The 18,337-nt window shown below is 35.9% G+C and overlaps 2 protein-coding genes across 7 annotated transcripts in view; one reads left to right on the top strand and one right to left on the bottom strand.

Moving 5' to 3' along the window:
* Nucleotides 1-6,263, bottom strand: part of Vav (Vav guanine nucleotide exchange factor) — a 28,775-nt gene extending 22,512 nt beyond the window's left edge. For both annotated transcript variants that reach the window (XM_076133544.1, XM_076133535.1), the window contains exons 1-3: nucleotides 5,902-6,263; nucleotides 3,130-3,305; nucleotides 136-195 (exon numbers count right to left, since the gene is read on the bottom strand). In XM_076133544.1, coding sequence (XP_075989659.1) covers nucleotides 136-195; nucleotides 3,130-3,305; nucleotides 5,902-6,120 — 455 coding nt within the window. In that variant the 5' untranslated portion in view covers nucleotides 6,121-6,263. The remainder of the gene's footprint in view (nucleotides 1-135; nucleotides 196-3,129; nucleotides 3,306-5,901) is intronic.
* A 300-nt stretch (nucleotides 6,264-6,563) lies between these two features.
* Nucleotides 6,564-18,337, top strand: part of alpha-Spec (alpha spectrin) — a 41,425-nt gene continuing 29,651 nt past the window's right edge. For 4 of the 5 annotated variants that reach the window (XM_076133557.1, XM_076133576.1, XM_076133585.1 and 1 more), the window contains exons 1-8: nucleotides 6,564-6,687; nucleotides 11,855-11,942; nucleotides 13,112-13,285; nucleotides 13,643-13,909; nucleotides 16,540-16,728; nucleotides 17,058-17,246; nucleotides 17,608-17,778; nucleotides 18,086-18,253. In XM_076133557.1, the coding sequence (XP_075989672.1) occupies nucleotides 11,868-11,942; nucleotides 13,112-13,285; nucleotides 13,643-13,909; nucleotides 16,540-16,728; nucleotides 17,058-17,246; nucleotides 17,608-17,778; nucleotides 18,086-18,253 (1,233 nt within the window). In that variant the 5' untranslated portion in view covers nucleotides 6,564-6,687; nucleotides 11,855-11,867. Of the gene's footprint in view, nucleotides 6,688-7,023; nucleotides 7,222-11,854; nucleotides 11,943-13,111; nucleotides 13,286-13,642; nucleotides 13,910-16,539; nucleotides 16,729-17,057; nucleotides 17,247-17,607; nucleotides 17,779-18,085; nucleotides 18,254-18,337 lie in introns of those variants that run through there. The other variant, XM_076133567.1, reaches the window with a different exon arrangement.

An 18,337-nucleotide genomic window follows, 5' to 3' on the forward strand; every position in this document is an offset into this window, starting at 1 on the left:
GCTATATTGTACACAGAATAAAGTTCGTTTATCCCGAGAGTAAGGGCGTATCTAAGGGTTCAAACCTATGGTGAAACACGTGAATATCCGGCACATAGTTAGATTATTACAAGTTAAAAGTAAGAGAGTACTTACACAGACTGGAGGTCTTTATAGATGTCCTCTTCCGATTGCGTCCGATGTGCCGAGAACGGTCTGAAAGAAATGTTTACGTTATTATGTGTATTCAGTAATAATATTCACTAATGAGAAAAAAACATAAATTAAGGATTTGTTTGTAATATTTACGAGAGTACCAGAAATCTAAGAGGCCTTTTCTCGGCAGTGGGACACAATAAAAGTTAATTGAAAAAAAAACGAGATGATAGTATATCTAACTTTAGTTCGCTTCTTTGGTTAGTGGCAACAAATTTTCAACATGTTTTCTTAACCAACCTAAACCATTTAGCACTCTAGGAATAACAGTTTTTTATTGACAACAATTAAGACTGTCCATTTACGTGTACTGCTTAACGTGCTTACAATTTGAATTACAACAGGTATACCACTGCTAAGATATCAAAAACGACCTACAAATAAAATCACAACTTATTGCACTCCTTAACAACGGTTAAACACTTTCAAGATGTACAAATTATAATCTTTATTACAATTTCAGAGGATAATAAGGTGAAAACAGCTAGCGGCGACTACAAACAGTTTCAACTAAAACTTCGTACAGCATTGAAACGATCACTTGTCGAGCAAAGGTCCAATTTCAGTAAGAATGCGATGTTCAAGGAATGTGTTATTTTTGCTACGGTTACCAAGTATCAAATTATGTTAAACCGTGTGGCCGTTTCTTAGAATAACAGGCTTGTTGGTCTAGTCCCACGCGTCCCACGCGACTTAGGTTTGATGCTTAGGTCGGGCAATGTTATTGGAATTATAATTGTAGCCTTGTTCTCCCTGAATAATTGGGATAGAGGTAAATTTAGAACTCCTTATTTAACGTGGAACTAATTTAACAATGGAATAAAGTTTTTATCACTACATGCACTAGTTTCAAACAATTTAGTTTTTTTTCTATGCTGTTATGAGTAAGAACCGGTAGAAATACGAAGATATTTTATTACTCTTCTTGGTATCTCTACAAAACGAGCGCTATTTCAAATAATATTGGTTTCAAGAACCTTTCAATTTCCCAGAAACCTTAGATTCTATAAAATCGATATGATAACATGCAACTTTAGTTGAATTTGAAAGCGTGGCCTCAGTTCATCTTCAACGTGTATTAGTTAGAAGCTAATTCAAATACTCGACGTGGGTGTATTTCCCCGTGGGCGGACCGCGGAGGTGTTATCTGTCCAACCCTTCAGGGAAATAAACGTATGACGATACCACGGCACCGCACATACTGGCGCCAAAGAGCGCTGAGAAAACATACCTATTTTAAAAATAAATTAAATGTTCACTAAGAGTTAGTTCTATATTTTAGTTTAGGTGTATAGCAAGTTCTGTAATTTAGTTACTACCTAAAATAACTTTTGCAGACTGTTTTGAAGATAAAATATAAAGGCGATGTAAGAGTACTTTTTGGAATTTGAATATGTAATATTTGAGCATTCTACCAAATGGTGACGGCTAAAGCTCGTATGAAGTAAGAACAAAAAAATGCTTCGAATTTTTTGCCGAGCAGAACATTTTTCATTGTTCAAGCGCGCAGCAGTACCATCCGTTTGTCGTCTACATTTTCACGATGAGATTTATCTACGCTTAAGTAAATGTTCGTTAAAAATTCAACTCAATAGACGACGTAATGTTCGTATTTGGCTCTATTGTTTGCTCGGTTCGATAGTAAAATAAACAAAGAAAAACACAATGTTTTGTTCATAAATGTGTCAGCAGCCGAAGGTGAGTTAGAGGCGTTATTGAAACACCCACATATCTTAGTTAGAAGACAGGTCTGTTGCTTTTACCGAACAAACCAAAGTGTAAAATGACTACCAGGAATTTCTTCATAGAAAAGCTTGCCGTGCCGGGAATCGAGCGTCATCAATACCACCCACATTTTAATTTAATGTTTAGGTTTCATATAAAGGCGAGCGGGAATTGCTTTTTGCCGAGCATTACGTTTTTAAGATCAAACCAGTCACGGAGCTAAAGGAATCCTAAAAAATATGATTTTCCGGCTTAGAAATTTAAAACTTGGCAGGCTAAAATTTGGTTTGTTTAGATTAAAACTCAATATTAACCTAATGATAAAGAAACACTGGCTATAGTTTACTAAAGACGTTTATTGAGACTTGAGAGTACGACCACTAGTGACATTAACCAATCCAACGACAAACTAAGCTGTTAAGTATCCTGTCAGCAATTAAGATAACGAAAGTGTCATAAAAATTACACTATCACTTTCAGTTAATCCTTTTTCCAATTACACAATCAAGTATTGTAATTATCTGGCTATGAGTCAAAAGTCATTAAGTGTGTTTCCTATGAACACGGAAGTAGAAGATATGCAATAAGTAATATAGGTGCGGGTTATCAATGCAAACTCATAACGGATCGGCAAAAGTTCCGGCTGACTGACTATCATCTTGGTGATAATATGCGAGATAGTGGAAGTACAGTGGCATATAATTTGATATAAACGACAATTGAGGTCGACATATTACTGTTAAGTGTTTTAACTAAAATTTAAACGATTGTTTATTGTTCTAACGTCAACCGCCTTAGGATACTTATACACGGGTCGCATAAACAATGAGCACGCATTTGAAAGTTCGTATATGTCGTGCGTATATGTATGTATACGCTTTTATAGACGTGCACGTTGATCAACGGGCGTATACGCAAGTAAAACCGTTAAACTATAACCTAGATGTGATTGCAGACAAGAATATAACACGCCTCTTAACACTACAAAGGTCGGGCGTCATAGTATACCTTTAAAAGAATATATATGTATATTAATGTTCTTTTTTATAGATTTAAGCTAACAAGAACAAATCAGGAAAAGTAGTAAAATATGAAAGAAACAAAAACATAGTTTGTTAAATATTTACGAAAGAAATAGCCGTGCAGTCAACTTAACGACGTTGGTCTTTCTAGTGTTAAATATAAAAAACTTTAGGTTAAGAAACTTACTTGACGTTCTTCGCGAGTGTTTTAGGGCACTGGCTGAGCTTGGCCAGCGTGCACAGTACACGGTGGAAGTTGGACAGATCGAACAGCATGGAGGGGTCGAACAGGTCCGTCTCCCGCAGCTCGAACACCTCGTGGCACGTTCGTAGGAACACCCTGATGTTCCTCATGCACAGGAACTAGGAAAAGAAGAAAAATATGTTACACTCCTTTTCGATCTCAAAGTTTTCGATGAAAACCTTTACTAATTTCATAAATGTGAATTTTCTGATGTATTTTACTAAATAACGCAATAGATTTCGATTAAATTTGGCACATAAATAGTTTATTACTTCGATAAATACATAGGATACTTTTTAACGCAGATCATCTTACTGCATCAGTCATTCTAGGGAAAATACTGGTATCCAGCTGCATCCAGTGAGATTTGAAGCTGACTCCAACATAGTTGGAAGAAAGGCTAGGCTGATGATGATCTTACTAAGCAAATAAAGTCGTAAGCAAAAGGAGAGCAATTATACTCAGAATTCTACTTCCCAGATCTTCAGTTGCATAATTAGAGCCAATGACGTCACAAGATTACCTCTTCATTCATCGAGATCAGCGTACAAACTAATTCATTCCACTCAGTTATCCACACTTCACACTAAATCATGTTTGTTTAGACAACCATGATTTAAACATTTAACAAATTGGTAGTTTGTGTTCACAGGAATATGGGCTAATTGCTTCTTTTTATAGATATTTGAACATGTACTTGTATACTGCAGTTTGTGTTATGGCATTGACATTATGGCCTAGTATTAAAGGAGTTTAGGTGTCAAATCAATATTTTATTCTAGTCTCTACCTACTCCTACTAAAAAGGTGTAAAATCGTTTATGTTCATACATGAAAACCTACATAAAATCATGCCTTTGATAGTATATTCTTCATTTGTGAAAACTATTAAATAAATATGGGATAATTTTTAATCCTGATGCATAGCAACAAGTTGCAGTTTTAGTATCCACTTATAAAACAAAAAATAACTCCTACACTGCTCATATACTTGTCCAGCTTGCTGTACCCTCATAGAACGTTTATTCTATCTCTGTTTTAGTGCATCCAAAAAAGGGTGTGTTTTACGATCACCAGTTGTAACAATAAATGGTTTAAGTACAAGTGCACTGTATTATCAGTTCCAAAGTATAAGAGATATCTATCAAATACATTGTAGTATCTAGATAAATGTTATGATAATAACAATTTCATTGAAAAGCTTCAATTCTTGTAAATATCCATTTTATTAAGTGACAAATGTGGTTCGGGATTGCATGAATAGGGTGGGGGCTGAAGCACAGTATCAGGGGGATTAAACATGTGGTCTATGGTGTAAAGGACAATAGATTAAAGGCAAAGGAACGCCAGTATTGACATACGGACAAGAAAAATATAAGGTGTGCTGAATCTGCTTACATTAGGTAGTTCATGATATAAGAGAATAGAAAGACAGGCAAAAGAGAAGCTTTGGAAAAAATGAGGAAGGTCTTTTCTTCACAGTGGCTGGTAGAATGGTAACTGGAGTCAGTTAGAATAAATGCTGCTTTAGTAACCATCTTTCTTTATCTGGTAATCTAAGTTCAAAGTCACAGCTCAATTTTTAAAGATAAACTCCTGTTTCATACCAGGATAACAATCACAGCCCATGTACCCACTTATGAATTCTTTATCAGGTTATGTTTTAGGAAGACAATCTTATAAGCAAGCCCAGTAGTAGTAGTTACTAAGCTTAAGGCGATAATAGGACTGTTTTATTTCTGGATGCAGGAATATAAGAAACAATAAGATTAGACATATTTCTAATTAAAATCAAACAGGATAATAAAACTGAGGAATTCCCTTTAGTTATAATTACAATAATATTCATGCAATGTTATAATTGGGTCTAGGTATAAACAAACCACACAAGGTTTCATTGACATCATAGTGCAATTATTTTAATCATTATTGTATAATGAGTTATTCTTCCTGTTGTGTGTAACACAAATAGTTTATAGTATTTGCATTTCCTTAATAACATAAATGTACAAGTTTATTACAGTAACACAATTAATTACTATTAAGGTCATATAACTGGGAAAAGTTTTGAATAATTTTCGTATTTAAAAAAATGTTTTTTGGCTTTCTTTACCACTGTGTCTTATCATATTCCGTAGTATAAAATTGCTCTACATATTTTATCCAATTTGAACCTATCAACAAAAACAGATAAACTGCTCTAAATAAATGTCATCTACAGCAGATATTACACTGTATTATGTATTATAATAGTGTTGCGTACATGTAAAGTATAAGTTGATGAATTGAGAGTGAATAGTAAGCCACCCTCTGTTCATTCACAGTAAATTTACGATGCAGATAACACCGGAACATATATTCAGAGTGACTTGAATACTTACATATCAATAGCACCCATCCATTCAACACTGCATGCATAATTAAACATTAACACATCATAACTGTAAATCTAATGTATAAAACTATCAATTGAATATCACAAACCTACGACTGCTTTAATCACGAATATAATAAATACAGTTTCTTTTAAAACGGAACTAACATGCGAAAAACACGAGTTCACAAGTAAATATGCTCACCTTGTATCAAATTTCAAAACCACAAATGTACGACCTAGGAAATTAGTTCCACATAACACGCGTGCCACTATTATGTGCCAAATTTAATGGTTTTATAGTAATTAGAGCGAAGGTCGCGGCGGCTGGGGCCCAATTACCTGTGCCATCTGAGGTCGCTGGTTCACGTCCTTCATGTCGATACAGCCCGGGTTTAGCACGTTCAGCAGGTTGCATAGCAGCACTCCATCGCGCAGGGTGTACGCCAGGTCATGGATTGAACTAGTTTCCCAGTTCGCCTTATGGTCAGGACGTAGCAAGCCACATCTCGTCAGCCAGGACGCGCACTCGCGCCACAGATCTTCGCCTCCAGAAGCCATGATTTACACAAGCGTCGTAGTGCACATCGATAGTATCGGTACCGAACACTGCTTTTTAATAATCAACAGGCCATCATTAAACAAGGGTTAATTGATAATTGACATACAAATTGATACAACAAACATAGACGAGCCAAGCGAGAGCAAGAATTCTTGACAACTGAATATTAGTGTTGCAATCCTTTTGTAATTTAACATTTAAAATTGCCACCGGTAAAAAATATATTTTATAGTCTGTGGTTTTCCGTTGATACCTATCTATATGAATTAAGTTTTGAAAATAATTTTATTAAGTAGACACTAGTTATTGAGTTGGAAACTATGGATAGACATTTTTGATTACCAGTGACACAATTACCATTTCACTTTTTTTTAAATGATCGCTACCGAACTCGTTTTGAAATGAGGTCAATCAATTAACAGCTGGGCTGTCACAAAAATTTAGTCCTAGCAACATTGTTGTGGTAGGCGGAGTGACGCGACGGCACGTCGAACGAACGATTTTCCATGAAATTTCTATTTAGTGTCTAAAAACGTGCAAAATCTGTGTTAATTTTAGAGTGAAAGGTAAGTTATTCTTATAATGCTTTCATTTATTTCATTGCATCTCAAAAAAATACACCGAAATCATCGTAAATCTTATCTATGACACACCCATGTATCGGCGAATTCCTCACGAATGTCCAACTTTCCGAATGCAAACGGAGTCACGAACAGGGAGAATCAAAATGGAAACCTATACGCTTAGTAACAAGTAACATTGTGGAATCCCTTGATTCCTGCGGAAGTCTAAAATTGGCTTTGGCCGTTATCCTTATTAGGTTTATTTTGGAGCATTACGTCATTGTACATAAGAGGGAAGTATGTGGGGTCGATATAGGTAGAGGTAGTTGTGCCGGCAGTTTTATGAGTGTCGGCGGTGCGTGTCGGGCGGCACCGGGCGACGAGGCGATAGAATCTGGAGCGGCAGTGCGTCGCCGCGTCGGCTGTGCTTTCTACGTCAGTACACAATCTACTAGACTGTGCCCAGAATACTGATAGTGTTGTGGCTACTGCAGTGCTGTGTTTATTGATTTTTCTACCAGTCTAGGCTTTCCAAAGGTAATTAGGCTGACATAGTGTAAACTTTTAACTAATATTACTCTCCCAGGAAATATCATAGCATTTTTTATTTATTTGTAAATAAAGATACCACTTAGATCATGATTACTCATTGTCAAAAACAGATGATTGTCATGTTTATTTTTATCATACAGCATCATTTTATTCACTCATCTAGCTTTATAAACCTACCAATTAGTTTCTTCATCAAATTCTTACATTATCAATAAAATAAACAAAATACTTGTAAAATATGTTGCCAAGTGAGTGAGTACTGCCCCACCCATACATGACACACATCTGAGTGTGTGTGATTGCAATGCTCCAGATCAAGTTGCATTGGTATTGATTACCTTAGGGGCTGACTGATGTGTGCACTCAGTGTGGCAACTCAAAACTAGGACATTTTAATGTCACCTGTATTGTATAGCTTTATATGTTTGTAGTAGGACTGACTAGGACTTCTTTAGTAATATTAGGTTTGCTATAGGACTTCTGGAGTATTATATGACTGTTTGAATAATGATATACCTACTATGCAATTAGTGCTTCAGACTTTTGGTAATAAAGGGGAATGACTTAAAGGCTGATAAGCTATGGTATAAACTGAATTGGAGTCAGGGTTAAATGGTCTGTAGTTAAAATGTTACAGAGTTGAGCACAGGCTTTAAGTTTTATATGTACTGACCAATATTTAAGTACCATGTATATTCTTCACCTATAACTAGGAATAAGACCATTATCTAATATCTATTAAATTTGTTTTTAATGTTTCATAACATTATATTTCTATTAATTAATTCACCTACTGGATTAGGTATGATCTCTTCACTTATTTCCATAATCATTAGTATATAGACAAGTTTAGACATATGCTCTAAATGACAAACAAAAAATACAGGTTCTTGGAATGTATACTGAATCACTTATCATTTGATTACAAGTGTTTCTAGACACTAATACTGATAAAAATACACTGATAAGGTATCCAAGTCCTGAAACAGGCAATACCTACTTGAAAAAAAATGAGTAGTTATCCTGCTTATTTTGCATTTTATCTCCTTAACCATATATAAGGTGGGGGAAAAAGTCTTTTCGCATTATAGTATATGAACTTGTAATAAAATCTTTTCTCTACACAAAAAACCTCAATATTTGGGTACCTCACGAGCTCACTGAAAGAAACCTAATGAACCGTGTACTCATTTGTGTGGGAGATGTTCAATGAATCCTTAGCATCACAAGTTATGACATTTTTCATAGATTTATTTGAGAATGAGCGACTTATGCGTTTGGCCTACTTAAGTTTCTTTAAATTGTTCCATCTTTCCTCATACTAAAAGTAGACTGTACACAATATAACAAACATTTTTAAACTACAAATTTTATGCTCAAAACCTCATAAATTTTATCTATTCATCAGTTACCCTCGGTTTCTGAGGTACATTTAGCGGCAATTTATCTTTTCAGTAGCGTTAAAACTCATACAAAAAAACGCTATTGAATTGATAAACTACCGCTAAATGTACTCAGATACTGGGGGTTAGTCAGAAAACAAGTATCTTCTACATGAACAGATAAAATTCGTTATTCTAACAAAAAATCATCAGTAAAAGAATTGCTTAGTAAGCAGTAACAATATTATCAGCAGGACCATAATACCATTGAGGTGAGTCACAAGGCCGTGTGATGTAATGCCCGCCTCACAATGCAGATAACTTGCAGTAGTATTACTTTGTACATGTATATTAACTTTAACTTAAATAGTTTATCTGTGGTATGAAGTTCTATTGGTTTCTGTTAAAATGTTTTGGTGGAATAAAAAATATTTTTCAACCATTTTTATATTTCATAATATTTCTTCATTGTCTGATTCTAGATTTTAATCCACAATAAGTAAGATTGATACATGTTTTCTTCCTCCACTCATCTCTATAAACTGTCACTTTGTCTTTACCCTTCGAGTATGTGTTGTCTTTCATATAATTATATTGAAGATAATATTATTTGTGTCATAGTTTATTGTTTTGATAGTAAAAAAGAAAAAGACCTTCCAAAGAAAGTCAGTAAATCATTTGCAGAACCGAGCATTCTATTAGTGCATGCAGTAAACATGTTAGTAACTATAGTTTTATCACTGATAACAGTATTATGATTACAATTTGATTACATATTATCTAAGATAGCGTCGTATCTTATGACATCAGATATTATTATCAAAATGTCTCCATTTTGCTTCAAAATATCTAACATTTTTTTAACAATTTTGCGCAATGACCATGGTCGATGTAATTCGATCGAAACGTCGGACAGTAAATAAGGTCTCGTGACCTTAAAAATACTCACAAGACCTGTTATTGCATCGTAGTATTAAGTATGTGAACAAGCCGCCATAGTTCAAAATACTTAAAATCCGTAATGTTTTGGCACAATGTTCGCCACATTACGGTCAACAGTATACTGTGTGAAACAGTTTTATATCCATTCTGCTCTATTTGTTTCCAGTATCTAGCTCTTATTAGATTTAGGTCACGATAAAACCTGTCAATCAGACGGTAGAGTGTAATCAATACGTAGTCTTAACTGCAATAATATTAATACTGCAATATCCTAGTTATGTATTAAAATTGGCAAGCCTAGGTTAGGTAGACCTAGGCTGGGCATATGAATTGTCTGTAGAATAGGCGTGTCACGTGATTTCGATTAACTGTTCCAAAATTACGGCGTGACGCACGCACAAATCCAATAATGCTAGTATGATACTAGTTTCGAACTATTTCGTCTGCACTTGGAAGAGATAATATATTTCCGTTTTATCAGGGTTTTAATATTACCACATATCATAAGCTCAAAGTAACCCACGATGGGGCTAAGTGCTACATTTCATCTATCTAATCTTGTCATTAAACAAGAAACAATAATAAGCTGAAAATATCACACTACAGTGTAAAGGCCCATCTTTAATTTTACTATTAAATCGTGTCTTTAGGCCCGTGTCTGTCAGTATTTGATAGAAAACCAGTTTATCTACTATGTATAAAAACATAATAGTCGTAACAAAATTAACCTTCTGTGCTCACATTTAGTATGAGATATGATGTCAAGTAACTTGACCTTCCTCTGAATTAATTAATACAATGTTGGATGAGATCACAAGACTGCATGACGGTTACTTCTTTTATAAATATGTTTTACTTTCATTTACATTTTAATTGGATTTTTATAAAGTCTATTTTTGGCAGCTAAGAGAGACCTTTTTAGTGTTTCGTACTCAGTGTTAAATCGGGACCCCTTATTACTTGGGAGTTCGCTGTATGTCTGTCACCAGGCTGTTTTCTTGGACCGTTATTGAAAAACTAAACTAACTAAAAATATGAAATTTACACAGTTAATGTATTTATAAAGACCGGAATAAAATAAATTTAAGGACGTTGCCATACCACATAATACGTGATTTTTAGCACATTTTTCTAGATATTGATAAAAGCAAAACTAGTAGACGCTTGTTTTCTAATTTTTCATTCAGCAGGTACATATAAAGCCCGTAGTTTAGTTGATGAGATGATATCGTGTGAAATAACACGATCACCGCCGGTACAGTTAACGTTAAAAGGCAGTTACTGCGTTACTAATCAATATCAGTTATGACTTTCGCGTTGCGCAACTGACAACTGCGATTTGAAACGCTAATTGATCTTTATTTTTCGTGTAAATCAAATGGATCGGAATAATTTTTGAACCAAGATATAGACTATCATATTCACAACGGTTACAATATAACATCCAGATCCAAAGCACCAAAGCCGACCCACTTCGAAGACATCCGGTGCCTTGCCATCTGTCTTACCGTTACCTTCATTTCACTGACTATTAAATTACTGTACGTACAACAACCACGGTCATAATGTCAGCGCTCAAACTATCAAAACTAAATTCACGTAATTTTTTGCGCCTCACCGGAACTTCAGTCTAGCGTCGCCTGAAGAGGGGAAACAAATTGCTTTGAACCGGAAGTTAGTATTTTGGTTGACGTGCGTAGCAGTAACCATCTGGCTTTCAACATAAACAGATGCGTATGCGCTTGTAAACATTCATTCATTGTATGGGATGTAAAAATGTGTTGGTTCGTTCGCCTTACATTCTTATTTTTTACTGCTATGTACAATAAACGTATCTTATAAGTGCTTTACTCGATAGATACTAAATAAATCTTCCGGAATCGTTACGATAAGGGTCGATTCATATCTGACTGAAAATGCGTCCCTATTTTTGGTCGCTACTCGCTAGTACAGAGGAATAGATATTATCACGTTCTACTTTACTCATTTAACCGATAATACATTGATGCGAACACTGTACTTAATAAGCTACACCCCATGCATCTACCGTCAGATGTGAATCGACCGCAAGTTAACGAGAGACGTGCGTAAACTAGCGAGCTCTTTACATCATTCAGTTTGTTCATAGATTGACACACATTTAAAAAAGGATCAACAATACTCCATACACTCTTGCATTCCTTACTATCAAAATATACACTGTATTTACATACTACATTAACACAATTTACACAATATAGATCAAATATATATTCAGTAAATATATTTGTACAACGGTGTTTGTATTGTTGCAGTTGATTCGTCATCATGGAACAGATCCCACCACCCAAGGAGGTGAAGATCCTCGAGACCGCCGAGGATATTCAGGAGCGACGTGAACAGGTAACATGACAACTATTTTCTTTTGCATAAGGTCCCTTTTTTCATATGCCGACCTCACTGTTATGCTCCGTTTTCACATAGTTTTACATGATCTCGCTTTGATTTTTGATGTAGGTGTTAGCTTGATCCAGTGATTCTTTACAATAGGTACCTCCAATTTGTGAGTTTTGCAGAACACACGTTGATTTTTACTCTTTATTGCTTAAACTAACGAGTATAAGCCTGTGAAAAAGGTAGAGTAAGGGTCCACTACAACTAAGTGTATTGTTATATTCATAGTTTGATGACTGAAGACCGGTTTGTAATTGATTTACGGTCTAATTAGTAGCAGACCAGCCGTAAAATCTTCTCTACGCGTTTGTCATGTTAGGTAAACGTTAATACAAAATTAAATGAACTAAGGATCTTCATAACATTATATCAAGTCATTCAATTTATGTTCAATTCTCGAGAGAAAATTAGTTACTTTTTCCTTTAATAAATCTTCTATCAAGGTTACTTTAGGTTACAAGTACTATCATACGGACGCAGATTTATACGATAACATACGGATACGGATACGTGCATACGGATGCATCAATAAGGATGCTACATTTAATTGTGTGGAAGATGGAAGCGTCCTCTCTACTCTTTGTTCGAGCTATGAGAAGACTCTAGTTAATAGTTTGTCCAATTAGTGCGGAGTGCATTGTCACTTCTCAATAGTTCTCAGCTATAATGTCAATGTCCGTCTCACGAAATTAATTGGGTGATAACAACCGAAAGTAGCACGCCGTTGATAAGTGACAGTGAATGTCACGTAGCTTATTATGATTTAATATAATACCTTGTATAGATAACGTGATATACAGACTTGGAGAAATATATTATGTACCTACTTAATTATACAATTTTGAGAACAAAAAGAGTTCGGATTTGAGTTATTGCAATTTCGCAATGAAACTCTTTTTGACAACTAATTTCTTGCGTCACAGGTAAAAGATCACGATAAATGATGCAATTAATGATACTAATAAAAATACGGCTACAGCATTTGAAGATACTTATCTCAAAACAGCAAGTTATCTCTATTTTCCAAAAAGGATAGGGCAAAGGCTTTGGCTAGGTCATATTTTTTCTTAAATAATAGCAAAATATTTGAACAATATTAACAACTATTTATCTCTTAGGTGCTGAACCGCTATGAAGACTTCAAGCAGGAGGCCCGCGCCAAACGCGAGAAGTTGGAAGACTCGCGTCGGTTCCAGTACTTCAAGCGTGACGCTGACGAGCTCGAGTCCTGGATCCAGGAGAAGCTCCAGGCTGCGAGCGATGAGAGCTACAAAGATCCCACCAACCTTCAGGTAAATTACCTTCTTCAGATAACTGAAAGATCGAAGATATCTAGATGCCTCTAAATATTTTGAAACTGATGTAAGAAGTTTTACTTCAGTCATATTTGTATGCATTTTGTAAGCTAGAAATCTTTAAATATCCAAGTACTAACTTCAAAATATTTTACTTTGATTTTACTTTGGAAATCCAATGAGTTTCAATACACGTTTCCAAAATGAATCGGAATAATGGATAATAGTGTGTCATCATAAGTATTTGACAATTCAATACACACTCAACATAATCTCTCAACCATGAAGGTGAACTTCATACAAAAGTACTCCTATAACCGAGTAAAGTATACAAAAAAACATATAATTCAACAGGCTAAGATCCAGAAGCACCAGGCTTTCGAAGCAGAAGTAGCTGCTCACTCCAATGCTATCGTAGTGTTGGACAACACTGGCTCCGAGATGATCACGGCTGGGCACTTCGCGTCGGAGACTATCCGCCGGCGTTTGGACGAGCTCCACCGTCTGTGGGAGCTGCTGCTCTCTCGCCTAGCCGAGAAGGGCATGAAGCTCCAGCAGGCGCTGGTGCTTGTGCAGTTCTTGAGGCACTGCGATGAAGTCATGTTCTGGATTCATGATAAGGTAAGGGCTTTATATGTATGTTTATCTTCAGAGGTATAAAACTACCTTGCGGCCGATAGAAAAATTAAACTAGCGTTTTATATTCGTAGTCTTCTTGAGGTTGTCTAGTTGGGTACTAGTGGTATTTGGCAGTTTAGTCATCCTATACTTATGTCATTAGTTATAAGCATCAATTTGTTGCTTAGTCAGATATGAATCTGAGTATTGTCAATTTAATCTTTTTGTACTCTTTATTACCGAGATAATGTAAAGAAGGATCTAAAGACTGCAATTTCGAGTATATTGATGGATATTACCTATTTTCTAGAGTTTAGATGCCATACAACAAAATATGTAGATATTTAACACATACAAAGAGTGACAGGATAATTTAATGTAAAATAAGCATACACGAAATAACTATGAAAGTAATATTCTTTAGTTTAACGTGACACCACGTTTTCTCGCAACGAACACAACATAGTAGCGAAAACAAACCATGAAACGTGTTTGTATGTAGATCGCGATATTCGATTGTTAAAATGGAAAGCGTTTTATATGCAGATGTACGATTTGCATGTTACATGTAGCTCATCTGTAATACAATGGAACGTGAGCATTTCATTCACGAACAGTGAACTGTATACCATTGTTTATGATCTTCCTGAGTTTACATAACCTAGTTTTAGTTGGATATTCAGGTCTGGTATACTGAAACAGTCTTATTGAAGTAAAGAGCACTATAATTTAGAAGTAATAAGTAGGCGATTAGTAATAGACTTTATATAGACGACTATTTAGCATCTTAGTTTTTTAGCCATCACGCATAAAAGTGTGAAAGAGACTCCACTCTTCTTCTGTCTTATGGAGACTTAGGGTCTCTAAATTTTTGGCAAAAGAGTTCCTATTTTATATCAAAAGTCTACTCGCGCAGACAATTACGTAAAGTTAGAATTAAAATGTATGCGAATGTTCATTTCACATGCACACGAAACTTTCTGTCTGTGTTTTGAAAAACGCGATGGGTCAATGAACTGTCGTCTTTATGCAATAGTTGTGACTAATAATAACACTTGTGAAATATAACTTTTAATGGCTGTACTAATGTCTGAAGAGAAGTTAGAGAAATAGTCCATTTCCTATTCTTTGATGCGCTAAAAGGCAGTTCCTTTCACCACTGTGGTTAATCTGTGGTTAGGACATTTATTGACTTGATTGACTTTCAGCTAACGATTCGCGATCGAGAGAGTTAGTATTCCATTTATTGCATTGCTGCTTAGACCTTTTGAGCCACGGACAAAAGTGCACTAATTCTACCTGACGCAACTTTAATCTTCGGAGTTAGATGGATACAGGCCAGTCTGATGATGATTGCATTACTGGCATGAGCTCACTTCTAACACTAGCTTTCGAACTAAACTATTGGGGACAGTATCACTGGTATTGTGAAAAAACAATACTACAATAAGATACTAAGACTACCACAAAAATAGTCCTTTCGTTATTTTTCATGCCAGTACCTCACATTACCAAAAGCACGTTCATAGCAACACTGGCACATAATAAGATGTAATTCAAATTGATGTGTGCGTGGGTGTAGCCTGCATTACCGTTCTAATAATGGGCGTGGTTACAATGAACCGAGGGCACTGCTATTATATCATAACGTTAAATAAAAACAACCGGTATTTTCAACGACTATTTTTTTGTATCTGTAGACTTTTATGACGTCAGCTTATGAGCAAGCAAATTAAAACATTTTACGTTGTTACCGATTTATTAATAAATTCAACACTTTTCAATGTTTTTAATGTCTTTAGATTGTTTATTTTATCCAACACTTACTGCTATTTTACATATTGTTACCTTAGCTGTAACTTTAGATACTTTTAAGGTTTCCGAAACCCGAAAGGGCCCTTCGATTTATCAATTTTATTTCTTTAATTTCTGTAGAAATAGAGCGTCACTATTTCTACACAGATATCATAGCTGACTTTTTTAATTCCAACACGAACATTGACGCTTCTCCAGACGACTTTTTGCCTACAATCTTTGACGTCATTTCACCTTGTAGAAAAGATCGCCAAAACATCTGAAAACAAAAGTGTCCAAGTCTCTACATTAGATATACATTGCGATTATAATGCAAAATTTGAAGAAGAATATGGCTAGGAATGACGTCAGCGCGTCTAGATGAAGTATGGAAGTATACATTGATATGTGTGAGACACTGCTAAATATAAGTGTGATAACAGCTGTTGTATGATAACAATGAATTTATATTTAGGGTTAGATGATAGGATAATAGATGACGTCGTTTGATCAAGGCTTTGCTAATGCTTTGTCCTTAAAACTATGAAGGGTAGGTTTTCTTTTGTCAAAGTTATATAAGGATACAGAATTAACTGATGTCTCGATTTCTAAGTGATTATATAGACCCAACTATCAAGTAAAATAAATGTCCTTTTTTTGTCAATCTTAGTCATGAACATTTAAAGGCTGTTTTGTAATGTTAAGCTTTCTTCAAAGCCCGCCTTAACCGTACAACCCCTTGAAACGATATTCCTTATATAATTTGTTCAATAACTTTTTCTATGGACTTTCTTTAATTTTTGAATCATGAAAAAATTAACCCATCTTTTAATTTATAGGAGACATTCGTATGCGCGGACGAGTTCGGCTCGGACCTGGAGCACGTGGAGGTGCTGCAGCGCAAGTTCGACGAGTTCCAGAAGGACATGGCGGCGCAGGAGTACCGCGTCACCGAGGTCAACCAGCTCGCCGAGCGCCTCGTGCTCGAGGGACACCCCGAGAGAGAGACCATTGTCAAGAGGAAGGATGTGAGTACCGCTATCATAATTTTTTGTTGTAAGATCCAACATTATAAAAAAATCTGCTATAGTGCCACTATGATAAAATTTCTGTAAAAGAGCATATTCATCATTCATGTTAAGGTCCATAATAGTAGCGATTAACACATCATGAGCCATGTGTGATGTATCATAATGAGAAGTATTTAAATGGATAAGTTTGTCAAAAAATAAATCTGCTAACAATATTAGACGCCTTTTTTTTTTGCTGTAGAATGTTAAATCATATCTACATTAACATAAGTTTACAATGGAAAGGTTTCCTTCAATGGCCTCAATTTTGTGCTCTCTTCATGCAGGAGCTGAACGAGGCGTGGCAGCGTCTCCGTCAGATGGCGCTGATGCGTCAGGAGCGTCTGTTCGGCGCGCACGAGATCCAGCGCTTCAACCGTGACGCTGATGAGACCATCGCCTGGATCTCTGAGAAGGACGTCGTCCTTGGATCCGATGATTACGGACGTGACTTGGCTACCGTACAGACCTTGCAGGTATAGAAATGTTGAAACTTTTAATATGAACCCATTAATTTTTTTGGTTGTTGTTGTTGTATGTATAAGAGTAATATTCGTGAAAAGTATTAATTACTTTCTCATCATAAATTTAAGTAAAAAATTTTACCTATGTTTCTGTTCCCCATTATAAAAAATTCTTATTGCGCCCTTTAATTGTACCCTTGAGTCTAGATTTGCGAGTTAAACTTACACCACTACACACTTGTCTTCAATAACTGTTATAAACTTTAGTACATTTATTAAAGACAAGTGACGGTAATGTCCAAGCAGGCCCGAGAATCTAAGTCACAATTATTTTGAACAATAAACTTACCACTGAATACTGTTTGTCGTGTAGCGTAAGCACGAGGGAGTAGAGCGCGACCTGGCAGCTCTGGAAGACAAGGTGTCGACGCTGGACGGCGAGGCGGCGCGCCTGGCCGCCATCCACGCCGACCACGCGCCTGCCATACACGCCAAGCGCGATGAGATCACGCACGCATGGCAGAAACTCGTGCAGAAGGCTAAGGTATACTAATATTGCAGTACTATTTGTGTTTATTTGAAGTTAAACCCTTGCTTTCATATTTCAATCTGTTCGTTAAAGGTGTAAAATATTAAATGTGTAATGAAGTGACGGATTTGTGTGAATTAAAGTTCATTATTTTGTCACTGCTAACCGTAATGGGTTGATTTGCTAAAAGTTTCAGTTACGGGGAAATAAAAGATTAGTGCTATTCTTTAGTGTATCTTAAATTACGAATGAGGTTCTGAGGAAGAATCTTAGGAAGAAGTTTTGAAGAAAGAAAGCTAATTGAATATGTTTATAATCCTAGGAGCGGCGCTCTGAGCTGGAGTCATCGTACGCCCTGCACCGCTTCCTGGCGGACTACCGCGACCTGATCTCGTGGGTGTCCGACATCCGCGCGCTCATCGCCGCTGATGACCTCGCCAAGGACGTGCCCGGCGCTGAGGCGCTGCTCGAGAAACACCAGGAGCATAAGGTAATATAATAAACTACTGTGTTATAACAAAAAAATCTGCTTTTGACATTGTTTTCTATTAAAATAGAGACTGAAAATGAACTG

The sequence above is a fragment of the Anticarsia gemmatalis genome, chromosome 2 (genome assembly GCF_050436995.1).
Source record: "Anticarsia gemmatalis isolate Benzon Research Colony breed Stoneville strain chromosome 2, ilAntGemm2 primary, whole genome shotgun sequence".
Lineage (NCBI taxonomy): Eukaryota > Metazoa > Arthropoda > Insecta > Lepidoptera > Erebidae > Anticarsia > Anticarsia gemmatalis.